Source organism: Meles meles, chromosome 7, assembly GCF_922984935.1.
Source record: "Meles meles chromosome 7, mMelMel3.1 paternal haplotype, whole genome shotgun sequence".
In the NCBI taxonomy this organism is placed as follows: Eukaryota; Metazoa; Chordata; class Mammalia; order Carnivora; family Mustelidae; genus Meles; species Meles meles.
In genome coordinates, this window is record NC_060072.1 from 7,098,925 (window position 1) to 7,111,412 (window position 12,488).

The 12,488-nt window shown below is 55.1% G+C and overlaps 1 protein-coding gene across 1 annotated transcript; it reads left to right on the forward strand.

The window, feature by feature from the left end:
- The first annotated feature begins 532 nt into the window (after positions 1-532).
- Positions 533-11,283, forward strand: TOB2 (transducer of ERBB2, 2). Its single transcript, XM_046013571.1, has 2 exons — positions 533-1,087; positions 7,378-11,283. Exon 2 carries the CDS (start codon positions 7,477-7,479, stop codon positions 8,497-8,499), a length of 1,023 nt encoding a protein of 340 aa, XP_045869527.1. The 5' UTR covers positions 533-1,087; positions 7,378-7,476; the 3' UTR covers positions 8,500-11,283.
- The last annotated feature ends 1,205 nt before the right edge of the window (positions 11,284-12,488 follow it).

The following is a 12,488-nucleotide window of genomic DNA, read 5'->3' on the forward strand; positions in this document are numbered from 1 at the left end:
GCGAAATCTCTTCCAAGCTCGCGCCATCCCTTTAGCTCCCGCTCCCGCCAAGGGATGATAACTGGGGCGGTGCGAGAGCCATGGGGGTGGTCGGCCAGTCATACGCTCAGACCCGGAGGGACTCGCCGAGGTGGCCCCGGGGAACGCGCCGGAGGACCCGCGCTGGGGCAGGTGCAGGGCCCAAGGGAGCTGGGGGAAGGAGTTCCCCTCCCCGCGACATCCATCATCCCACACATCTAAAGTGAACCACCCGGTTCCAGTCCAGGACCTGCCCTCCCGGAGCTCGCTGTCTACCTGGGGAACATTGTACCCGATGAGCACGCTTTCAGAGTGGTTTGGGGCATGAAGAAAATAAATGGCACGGTGCCGTGATGGGGCGGGGAGGCGGACATCATCAGACCGGCTAAAGGCGGCCTTGCTGGCATTTGGGCTGGGATCTGAGTGAGAAGAGGCCGGCCACAGGACGGCTAGCGGAAGGGGGGGTCCCCGGGAACCCCAGGTGGGCAGGGGGCGCAGGGGACCGCGCGGCGCGAGGGGTTAAGCCGCCTGGCGGGCTGCGAAGTAGTCCCGGCCCGGCGCCCGGCCCCGCCCCTGCAGGGCGGAGGGACGCATCACGCAGGGGTGGGGAAGCAGGATCCGTGCGCAGGGTTGCTAAGGGTGAAACTTTTCATTGACTTTGCTCACTTCGGGCCGGGGCGCGGGAAGGTGCGGGTCCTCGCCGGAGAGAAGCGAGTGGTTTGGGAGACGCGGGGCCAGAAGGGCAGGACCGCCCGCTGGCCAGAGCCCGGACCGTCCTCCGCCCCGCGACACGAGCCGCCCCCCGGTCCGACATCCCCGCGCCGTCGCCGCCGGCCGGCCCGCCCGCCCGCCTTCCGTCCCCTCTCCGCCGAGCCTGACCTCCAAAAAGCTGAAAGAATTATTATTGAGAGTCATAGCCCAAAACTCCCTCACTTGCACCCCAACCCTCAACGAAGAAAAGGACCCATCAGCCTCCTGCCCAGCGGCGCCCAGAAAGGAAGAGCGACATCCGCCCCGCGCCCAGGACCACCCTGGAGGGAGAAGCCGCCCAGCCACCGCGAAGACCCGAGTGAGTGAGCGGGGGGCGTGCGGGCGGCGGGGACCCCTGAGACGCCTTCTCCCACCCCCGTCCCACTCCAGCTCTTTGCTTTGCTGCACGTTGCTGTCGTGCCCCCACCCCAAGGACTGGCTAACGTTTTCCTTTCCCCTTCCATCTCCCCTATAGAACCCCCCCTCCCTTTCCCCGGTGCTCCTCTCTGCTCGGTGTTCTGAGTGTGGCCCCCTCCTGGGTGGGGTGCATTTCCTCCCCTCTCCGCCCCCCTCGTATCGTAGAGACTCGCTAGATTTTTCCTTGTACCACCCGTAAAAGATAACTTCCATCACCATTAAATAAATCAGAGGAAGGACGGGGATCCAGGCCTTGTTTTTTGCTTCTGTTCCCGTGTGCTGGGAAGGGGGTGGTGATAATTAATAGGGTTTATTTCTGGCCTTGTGGAGCTGAGAGATAGAAGGTAGACATCCCCTTTTGGACCGGTCAGTGGTGACTGTCCTCCGGCCGCTGAGCCAGAATTTACCGTTTTGGCTTTAGTGTTTTAAGGGAAAACTGTGCGGGGGGCGGGGGAAAGTGCCTTTACAGCAATACCAGTGAGTGGATTCTGGTTGATTCCGGTGAGATGCCTGGGAGGAAGAGCCCTACTTCCAAGCCCGTTCTCGTCCTGCCCAGAGGATGGACTGTGCCCTTGACCAGAGAGGGAGGGGAGGAAGAGAGCAGAAGGAGGAGGGGCAGCTGGCTGGCCTTTTCCCACCCCGCAGAGGAACCAGAACCCTATACAGCAGGCTTCAGCTTGGGCCAGCGGAGGGGGTCTCCCCTGCCTTGCTCAGTGTCCAACCTCTCTTCTTCTCCTTCCTATCCACCCTACCTTGGGAGTGACCCCCTCATCCTTGATTTTCCAGCAGAAAAACACTCCTATTGCTTTCTTGGGCGCCTGTCCCCATCCCCCTCTTAAGCAGTGGGGGAAAGCAGCTTGTGTGGGAGGAAGGATTAGGGAGGTTTAACACCGTGTAGGGGAGCTTTGCCGAGGATCTGGTAAGTCTGGTCATAGAGCAGGCCTTGCAATGGGAGGAGACTCACAAACAATTTCAAGTATTAGAATTGTTGTTCGGGTGTCAGATGCAGTTTTTCCTTCCCTCGCCGGAACCTTTTCCCATTTCCCTAGCTGGGTCTAGTTACTTGGACTTGGATTAGAAGAGGGGTGAGGCTTGGGCCCTGCTGGCTTTGGGCCTTCTGATTTTCGGCCCGGCCCCTCCCCGCAGCTTAACTGGGAATTTCTTTGGCTGAGAGGAGGGAAGAACTGGGTTTAGTTTCTGCCTTTTCTGGCTGTCGGGGTGCTGGAGCTGAGCCCGCCGGGCATTAAGTGAAAAGGCTTTTTTCCTCTTTGAATTCACCGTCCCTACAGCAACTCCAGCCGGAGACCACCCAGCCCAAGGAATACAGATTAAGCGGCAGGGGCGGGGTGGGGGGGGCGGTGGAGGGATGTGTGACCTTTATCTGTCCCAGCCCACCGTGTTCACCCAAAAAAAACTCATTAGATGGAGATCCTTAATTGAACAGCCAAGGGAGACTGTGAAGAGGGGTGCAGTGCTGCCTTTCTTGAGACCAAGACGTGAATACGGTGGGGTGGTACAATACGGGGAGTAGGCCTTATGGGTAAATTTATATAAAATGTATTAGGCGGTGGGCGGGGTGGGGGGCGTCCACCACAGCGCGCATGTGCATCGGAAACTTTTCCTCGGTCCTTCGGACCTCGGCCAGCTCCCCTTACCAGGCATGCGTAATTCGCTGGCTGAACCTTCGCAAAGCACGCAGGGAAGTGTAGTGTGCAGAGAAAGTAGGTCACTTGCTCCGATTTGAGCGTGAGGTGTCGGAAGACTACAGTTCCCAGAGTGCAGGGCGTGCCTTCACTGCCGGCCTACGTTGGAGTTCAGCGAAGTCTTCCTGGCTTCACAGGAATCGAGTGCCCCAGAAGGGGCCTTCTTAGTCAGAAGAGTTGGGTTTGCCTGGTCCATGTTTGAGGGGCGTGGTCGAGACTTACGGGGTGTTGCGGTCCGTCCGCACAAGCCCTGGAAGGCCGTCAAGCGTACCCGCTGGTCTGGGTCTCTGCCTCTGACACTGGCGGGTGGGGCCAGGTGCTCCCACCTGGTTCTCACTCCCTGGGATCCAGTTTGCGACACCTGGTGGCCTTGTCAAAATTAAGGACCCCTTCATCCCGACTCCTCTTTCCAAACTCATTTGATTCTGATAGTGCTTGGTTGTAGGAGCATTGGATGTTAAGACTTGAGGTGCCTGGATATTTTTATAGGTATACATGGTTTGGGACCCGAGGAGTTCCCTCACCATTATCCCTCCTTTTCCCCTTTAAAACACTGATTTTCTTCTTTTTTAAAATTTTTTTTAAAAAGAATTTATGTATTTGACAGAGAGATCACAAGTAGGCAGAGAGGCAGGCAGAGAGAGGGGGAGAAGCAGGCTTCCCGCTGAGCAGAGAGCCGGATGTGGGGCTCGATCCCACGATGCTGGGATCATGACCCAAGCCGAAGGCAGAGGCTTTAACTCACTGAGCCACCCAGGCAACCCCACTGATTTTCTTCTTAACCTTCGCATTTTTGTCATAAACTCTTTCTGGAAACTCCATTACCGTGTCATTGACTGCAGCAGCCACCTTTCTTACCCCATTTTTGTCCTTCTCTTAAGCACTCTTTAAAACACAAGTCAGCACAAGGGATCTGAATCCCACATTAATTTTGCTGTTGGGAGTAAAAAGTGAAGGAGGATTAGATTCTAATGAAATTGGACAGAACTGACTCTCACATTTGCACCTTTTTGATACATTAACAAAAGGTCAATGTTGCTGTTGTTAAACACTTTCCTGTCTTTGATGTGTTTGGGGGGCGGGGGTTGTTTGGTTGCTGTTGTTCTTGTTTTTACTTTTTGCCACCTTTCTGGCCGTTTGCACCTGAGCCAAGGTTGGAGAAGATCTTAGAGTCCTCTCTTCCCTCTCAACTTGAATCCACTTCTTACTTGTATTGAAGAGTAGTTACTACTAAGCTGTCTATATGAGTGTAGAATTTGTCCACAGCCTTAAAAAAAAGGATGAACAAACTCATCCGAGTGGTCACTCCTATCTTTAGTTAAAGACAGGACAGCACCCGTCCTTTAATCCTCTGTTCCATAAGCTTCTTGAAGTCAAAATTAGAGCCTGAGCTGATAGAGCAGAAAATCTCATTCTGGTTGTCCAGCATTTTTGAAAGGTTCCACCCCACAGCCATCTGGCCGGGCCTGTTCTCCAATTAAAGAGGCAAAGATGGCATTATATGCTTCCTTATTTGTGTGGCAGCATCACTGAGGTAGAAATTGGTGTGCAGCCTTGGTTGCTTATGCTGCAGAAAATGGTTAGCTAGGCAGGGCTGATGACAGTGGTTCTATTGTGTTTTGGGGTGGGAGGCTTATTTCCCAATGACTTTGGCCTGCATTTTAAAATGCTCCCGTTCAGGGGCGCCTGGGTGGCTCAGTGGATTGGGCCGCTGCCTTCAGCTCAGGTCATGATCTCAGGGTCCTGGGATCGAGCCCCGCATCGGGCTCACTGCTCCGCAGGGAGCCTGCTTCCTCCTCTCTCTCTGCCTACTTGTGATCTCTCTCTCTCTGTCAAGTAAATAAATAAAATCTTTTAAAAAAAATGAAATAAAAAAATAAAATGCTCCCGTTTTGAAAAGAAAAAAAAAAAAAGGAGAGAGGGAAACATGCCATAAGAGACTGTTAATGATAAGAGAACAAACTGAGGTTTGATGGGGGGGGGCGGCCTAGATGGGCGATGAGGAGGAAGGAGGGCACTTGTGAGCACTGGGTGTCGTATGTAAGCAATGAACCACCGAATTCTACTCCAGAACCCAATACTGCACTGTATGTTAACTAAGTAAAAGGTAATTTAAAAAAAAAAAAAAAGATAAATAAAAATGCTTCCATTTGAGGCTGAACACTTCAGGGGAGGTTGACTGGTAAGGCATGTACGCAGCAAAGTTTGAGGAGGCCTAGAAAGGTGTAGGAGCCCCTTCGTGTGAGTGGTAATGCCACGAGGCCGTGTGGCGCTTTGGGGAAGGGTCATGTCGTACTGAAGCCCGTTCTCCTTTTCAGAAACACTTCGAAAACGTTGTCTTTAACTCCAGGCCCATCCTTGGGGAACCAGCACCAACTTTCTTCACAACTTTTTTTTTTTTTTTTTTTTTTAAGATTTTATTTATTTGACAGAGAGAAATCACAAGAGAGGCAGGCAGAGAGAGAGGAAGGGAAGCAGGCTCTCCGCTGAGCAGAGAGCCCGATGCGGGACTCGATCCCAGGATCCTGAGATCATGACCTGAGCTGAAGGCAGCGGCTTAACCCACTGAGCCACCCAGGCGCCCCTTTTCACAACTTTTTAATCTCCTCCATGTTGGACACCTCTGGAGGGCTGCCGTGGCCCTCGTAGACTTCCTCTTGGGGGAGGCCTGTAGCCCTGGTGGCCAGCCTTAAATCTGGTGATGCACCCAATCCTTATAAGCAGAAAGCCCCCTAGCTTTACGGTTTAGTTTCTCTCTCTTTAAACCTTCTGTAATTGATCTGTGCTCATGGCCTCTCTGTGACCCTCTGCTCAGACCTGAAATGAGGGTGGGGTTAGACTTAGCCAGGGTCCTATGATGCGCCATTTTTCTCTGATATTCACCCAAGAGAGCTTTGCCCAAGGATCCAGTCCTAACAGTACCCCTAGGAGCCATGGCCCCAGTCCAGAGAATTCAAAGAAAGTGAGCTGAGCCAGGTATTCAAAAACCTCAAGACCCCCAAGCCTTGAATTAGCCCCTGAATACTCTGTGCAGGACCCAGAAGGGATTTTAATCAAAATCCAGCTCCAAATCTGTCACAGGGCAGAAGAGGCCCTTGATGGATCCTGGATTAGTCTTGTCTCTTCGCTGAGCTCAGCAGCACATTCCCACCCAGAGGCCTGGCTGGGAGCAAATTCCAGCCCCGCTGACCCTTGAAGGGGGTCCTTCTCAGTCTTCCCACCGCGTGACCCTGGAGCTGCCCTTTTGGAGAAAGTGAGAGATGAGGATCACTTGCTCTCAGGACTTTACAGATCATCTTCCTGAGACATGAGGCTGGCCCAGACCTCAGGAGTAAACCTTTTTGACCTCTGTGGGAGCCGGCTGTGAGAGGATCCCAAAATAACAATCTGAGTGTTTATCTTGGGCTGTCTCCTCTCCCGGGATCTCCAAACACTTGAGAAGTCTGATCTGGTGCCAAGGACAGGTGGTCAGACGGTCCCCAGGAGACTGAGTGATGATGAGTCCCCAGCTGGAGGCTGCAGGGTGGTGGAAAATTTCTTCTCTTTGCCACCCTCATCACCTACCCCCTAGCCAAAAGCCAGAGAGTCCCTCAGGCCACACCAGTGCTGCGCTTAAGGACTTTCTCTCGACCTCCGGGGCCTTGCCTCCGTTCTATTTCCTCTGTTTCCCTGAGACAGTCCCTGGTCAGCAGTCCCTTGTTGGCCCACACCTCTGGTTGTAACAGGTCTTGACTTCTTGGGGATCGTGTTCTCCGTTCTTGAAGGCTGCCTGGGGGGACGTGCACCCTCTGGTCACACTGTGTTCTTACATCAGTTCTGCAAACCCAGAGGGAGCCAGAGAGCACGTACGGCGACAGGGCCCAGGATGACAGCCTGGATGTGACTGGAGCCCGAGCCCCCGGTGAAAGGTTGGCAGTGCTGCCTCCTGTTCAGGGACCCATAGCCCTTTCCACTTACGGAGAAAAACTAAGGACTTTGAGCTTACATCTTGGCCTGCGACCATTCGGGATCACAACTTCACCGAGACATTATGGAGATGAGTTAGCAAGAGCTTCCCCTTCTCCAGCTGAATTAGGGTCTTGTTTTTTGTGTTTTGTTTTGTTTTGATAGCAGTTGTATAGTGACTTGGATTCTCAAAACAGTGGAAACTATGGCACTCCTGTTTCCGTAGAATTCCGTGCAAAACCATAGCTTATCTTATCAAGTGTCTTCTACATAGCAGGTTTGGTGTGAGCCAGTTTACATCCTTGAGCTCACTTACTCTTCGTGGTAGCCTTATGTCACTGATGAAACTAAGGCTCAGAAGAAAGTGGCGTGTCCTCAGCCACACAAGCAAGCCAGTCCCTAGTGGAGCAGAAAAGGGGCCCTGAGTCTGCATGATCTAAACTTGGTGCTCTTCTATCCTTTGCCATGATCCCCCCGCCCCACTCCCGGCCCCACCGGGCTTTCTGCACATCTACTCATAATGCCCTTCGTTCTCGGTTCACAGAGCTGTCTGGAGCCCACGGCTGCCTACCTTCCGTCACCCGCCACTGCCCTCGGCTTGCATACACGTGCCCGGAGCTGATCTGCCGCCTCGGAGGGGACCATGCAGCTGGAGATCAAAGTGGCCCTGAACTTTATCATCTCCTACTTGTACAACAAGCTGCCCCGGCGCCGGGCAGACCTGTTCGGGGAGGAGCTGGAGCGGCTCCTGAAAAAGAAATACGAAGGCCACTGGTACCCTGACAAGCCCCTGAAGGGCTCTGGCTTCCGCTGTGTTCACATCGGGGAGCTCGTGGACCCCGTGGTGGAGCTGGCGGCCCGGCGGAGTGGCCTGGCCGTGGAGGATGTGCGGGCCAACGTGCCCGAGGAGCTGAGCGTCTGGATTGACCCGTTCGAAGTGTCCTACCAGATCGGCGAGAAGGGGGCCGTGAAAGTGCTGTACCTGGATGACAGCGAGGGCTGTGTCGCCCCAGAGCTGGACAAGGAGTTCAAGAGCAGTTTCAACCCCGATGCGCAGGTCTTCGTGCCCATCGGCAGCCAGGACAGCTCCTTGTCCAACTCCCCGTCGCCGTCGTTCGGCCAGTCGCCCAGCCCCACCTTCATGCCCCGCTCTGCCCAGCCCATCACCTTCACCACCGCCTCCTTCGCGGCCACCAAGTTTGGCTCCACCAAGATGAAGAAGGGGGGAGGCGCCGCAAGCGGCGGGGGCATGACGGGCGGCGGGGCCAGCGGCCCCCAGCCTCCCCAGCCGCAGCCCCAGCTGGCCCGCTCCCCCACCAACAGCCTGCTGAAGCACAAGAGCCTGTCTCTGTCCCTGCACTCGCTGAACTTCATGACGGCCACCCCGGCCCCTCAGTCCCAGCTCTCCCCCAACGCCAAGGAGTTCGTGTACAACGGCGGGGGCTCCCCTAGCCTCTTCTTCGATGGGGCCGACGGCGGCGGGGCCGGCGGGGCCAGCGGGGCCGGCTCGTGCAACAGCAGCAGCTTCGACGTGGCCCAGGTGTTTGGGGGCGGCGCCAACAGCCTCTTCCTGGAGAAGACGCCCTTCGTGGACGGCCTCAGCTACAACCTGAACGCCATGCAGTATCCCGGCCAGCCCTTCCAGCCCGTCGTGCTGGCCAACTGACCGCCCGCGACCACAGAAGAGAGAAAGGAAAAGAAAGGCCAAAAAAAGAGGAAAAGAAAAATACACAAAAAGATTTCCAGTCTTCTCACTCTGGCTTCTAGAAAAAAAAAAAAAAGATCCAGCCCAGGCATGGAGTGGGAGGGGGCTCCTGAAGCAACCCCCTGCTGTTTCCCTGCCTGTCTCTGATTTATTTGGTTGGTTTGGGTTTTATATTTTTTTCTTTTTCTTTTTCTTTTTTTTTTTTTACGTGTAGTTTTCTATATAACATCTTTAATTAGCGGCTTCCTGTGCTAAGAATGGTCCAGATGTGAATTGCTGCTCCCTGCTCCCTCCCTCTCCTTCACACGCCTGGTTTAGGATTGGTGTGTCCAAGCTCACAGGGAAGGAAGGGCCACAGCTGGGGCCTGACCCTGCCCACAGCAGGGAGAGGTTGCCCTGTGTCACTGCCTCTGTCCCCCAGCTCTGCTTTCACTCAAAGCCATCCAACCTCAGCAGGCCTTCTGGGCCCTGCCACCCAAATAGGTCTGACCCCAGCCCCCGCTCCCTCTCAGGCCTGAGCCGCGGGGAGCCGCTGGCTTGTCTACTGGACACCCTCCCGCTAGAGCTGATGTCTGTGGCTCCGGGGAGGTTAGCACTCTGTCTAGTGGAATTGCTTTCATCTCTGTCCTGTGGCCCCACACCACCACCACCACCCCCGGCCCAGACCCCCACTGCGGCCCTGGAGACCCAGCCATTGACACTTGGGGCCTCTCGTGCAGCCCCTTCTTCCCTGGGCCTGAGGTTGTGGGGAAGGAGGGGCGGGGGCGTGCGCGTGCGCGGTTTGCTGTCCTGTTTTAAAGGATTCCAAGCCATGTGAACCCCCCGCCCCAACATGATGCCAGGTTGTGGGAAGTGCTTATTTACGGTAGGAGGTTGGGGAACGGGCGGGTGGGTTGTCAGGCCTTTTGTAGGGTGGGTCACGTGTTGGCTGAGCCAGAGACACTCCCAGGGGAAAAGACTGCAGAAGGAACCGGTTTCCAGACTGCGGAGGGATCTGCACTTTTATTTTTGACCAAAAAAGGGGGGAGATAGCTGTGATGGGCTGAGGGAATGCCAGCCTTCCAGCCCCTGATGTCTAAGAGAAGTCCCCAGACCCAGATCCTCCTGTTGCATGACCCTCACCCAGGGAGGGAGCCGCTCACCTGCGCACCCTGGGGGTGGGAGTTTGGGGTCCGAGCCTGGAGTGCGCAGTCCTGAGCCTTGAACTGAGACTTCTTAGTCCTTTGGTTGTAGATGTTATTTTAGTATGTTTCTGCCCCTGCCTGCGTGAGAACTTCTTGGTACCTCTTGCCGTCCCCTCACCGCCCGACCCGAGCCCACTGGGCCTCGATGCTGTGAGGAGTGGTCTCTCTCGGGCAGGCTGGCTTGGGCAGGTGGTTTGGCCATCGCAGGTGGTATGCGTGGATTACGGGAGCGCAGCGGCTCCCGTGTCTGCCGGGAGAGAAGTTTCTCCCACCTGACCCCCGTGAGCCAGCTTCCACGCTCGCCGTGATGCTTTGGCTGGTGGGCCGCGTGGCATCAGGGCCGCCCATCACCAAAAAGTACCAAAGCCCTCGGCACCCCACCCTACCCTCCTCAGTGTCCCCAAGTGGGGCGACCGCCGTGGCAGTGGGTCCGGCCCAGACAGACACTGCCAGTCTCCTCCCCCTGCAATGGGCACCAGCTCTACCTCCCCCAGCGGGGCAACGCCCTGGCTCCTCCGCCCAGTATCCTCTGTCCCCTAGACTTCTCAGGGGCCAGCCCAGTCTGGGCTTCCCTCTCCCTAGCCCTCAGCTCCCACACAGGTGACAGGCCCAGGCAGATGGCTGCTCTCTGGGAAAGGTTGGATGCTGCCTTATTTATGCCCTCTTCCGGCCCCCTTTCCCCTACACTCACGTACACAGGTACCCGCCACCCCCGGTCGGCTTGTTTCTCACCACATCCAGGGAGAGGGGAGACCAACCCCTTAGTGTCTTTTGAAATACGAAGAAAAATGTATGTTCGGGAGCGTGGACTCCCGTGCTGGACTCTTGGGCCCAGTTCAGTCTGTCTCGTCTCAAATCTAGGCATTTTTGCTTCAATTTTATTTTTTTTAAGGAAACAAAAACAAAAACCTGCACTAATTTACCTGGTTTCGTAGGAAAACTTTTTTTTTTATTTTTTACATTTTTTGGTGTCCGTTTGTATTGAATAATTTGCTACATTTGTAAAATGTAAGAGGTATATATAATATATGTATATTTCTAACGTAAAAAACGTAATTTTTTTCTTTTCAAGATTTTTTCTTAAAAAGAGGAGAGAAACAGATATTTTTTCAGGAAAAACAAACTTTAAAATAAAAAAAAGAGGAGAATTAAACCTATTTCTCCCCTTTCCCTATCCTCTCTCTGTCTGCCCCTCTTTCCCAGGAACAAATCAAAAGGTGGACCGTCTTGTAAAGAATGTAAACTTTTAGCCCGGAATGATGTATTTTTCTCAATGCAGTGAGCTATAGATTCTCTAGTTTGACCCCTAGGGATGGGAAGGAGGGCACTGAGGCAATGTGGAGAGGAGCTTGGGGGAGCAGGGTAATGAACTTGTTTTCTTTAGTGAAGGAGGAATACAATCAGGCGTTTTGTATTCAGAATGTTGTGCAATATTTTGGAATGGGACATTGGTGTGTTTAGAGATTTAGTTTAAAAACAAAACAAAAAGATTGATCAAATCTGTACAGTTTATATTGTTCCAGATTTTTTTAAGTTTGTATTAAAAGCATGATATATAATAGCCCGCTGCCTGCTCCCAGCTCGTTTTACTTGGGGCCCCTGTGAGCTTCAAGAGACCGTTGGTCTTCCACACCTCCCGCCTCGGGGTGCCTCGGTGCCCTGGGCCCCTTTTACCCCCTACCATGTCATCCCGGGCACAGAGTCCCCACTTGGAGGGGTTCTTTTCCACCCTGGAAACCGGTTCCCGGAGGTTGGGAACTGCCCACGCTCCCTCTGCTGATGGGCTGGGGAGCCAGGACCGGAGCCGAGACTTGTGATTGCTTCCCGGCTTTTTCAGGAATGGCCTGTTCTTGGGAAGCCGAGGGAGGGACCAGCCTCCCACCTGCTCTACATCTAGGGTTCTACCTCCCCCAGACCATTCAAAAGTGGGTAAGGATGAGAAGAGCCCACCCAAATCAGGTTCTGTCCCCGAACCCCGGGCTTGGATTCTCGGCCCTTCTCTAGGCCGGCACTTGGCAGAGCTGTCATAGGGGCAGGAGGGCCTGCGTGGGGCTGGGGAAGAGCTCAGCCGCCTCCCTCTCGCAGGGCCCATCACTGGGGAAACGACTCAGGGGCACCTTCTCCCTGGCCGTGGTTCACGTCAGCCCTGCGGGCCCCCAGGTTGAGGAGGGCGACCGGGGATTCAAGGAATCTCCTTTCCCCCCATGGCAACCTGGTGACAGGTGTTCCTCCGGCCTACCACTGGGAACGGGGCTCCAAGTCTGGATGCACAAGACTCACTGGGGAAGCCGAGCTTTTGGACGGGACATTTTCACATACAGAGCGGTGGCAGCTGCTGGAGAAGAGGGTCGCTGCCCCTGCGGGGGTGGGAGGGCTGCCTTGCCACCCCCAGCCTGGCACAGGGGCTGGTGGCTCTTCTGGGCCATCAGTGGCCGTCACTTCCCAGACAGGCCAACACTGATCCCTCCCCATCCGGGAGTGTCAACGAGGCCCAGAAGCTCTCAGGCCAGGCCTCTAACCTCTGCACAGGGTCGCAGGAGCTCTTGAAGCTTGGCCCCCCTGCACCCCGTAAGCCACTTCCCCCACGGAGCACATCGAGCAGAGGGAGCCCCCTGTCCAGGATGCCCAGGCCTTTGTCTGACGCACAGACGGTGCGTCTCCCCTTCCCCTGTCCTGCGAGGGAGAAGCATAGTCCGTCCCTGTGACCCCATGGACAAGCTGCCAGCCTGCCTGTGGGACTCAGGGCCCGGCTCCCACTGGCTCCCA

Excerpts from the sequence above, each read along its gene's own strand:
- TOB2 (XM_046013571.1), top strand. The coding sequence starts at position 7,477 with ATGCAGCTGGAGATCAAAGTGGCCCTGAACTTTATCATCTCCTACTTG.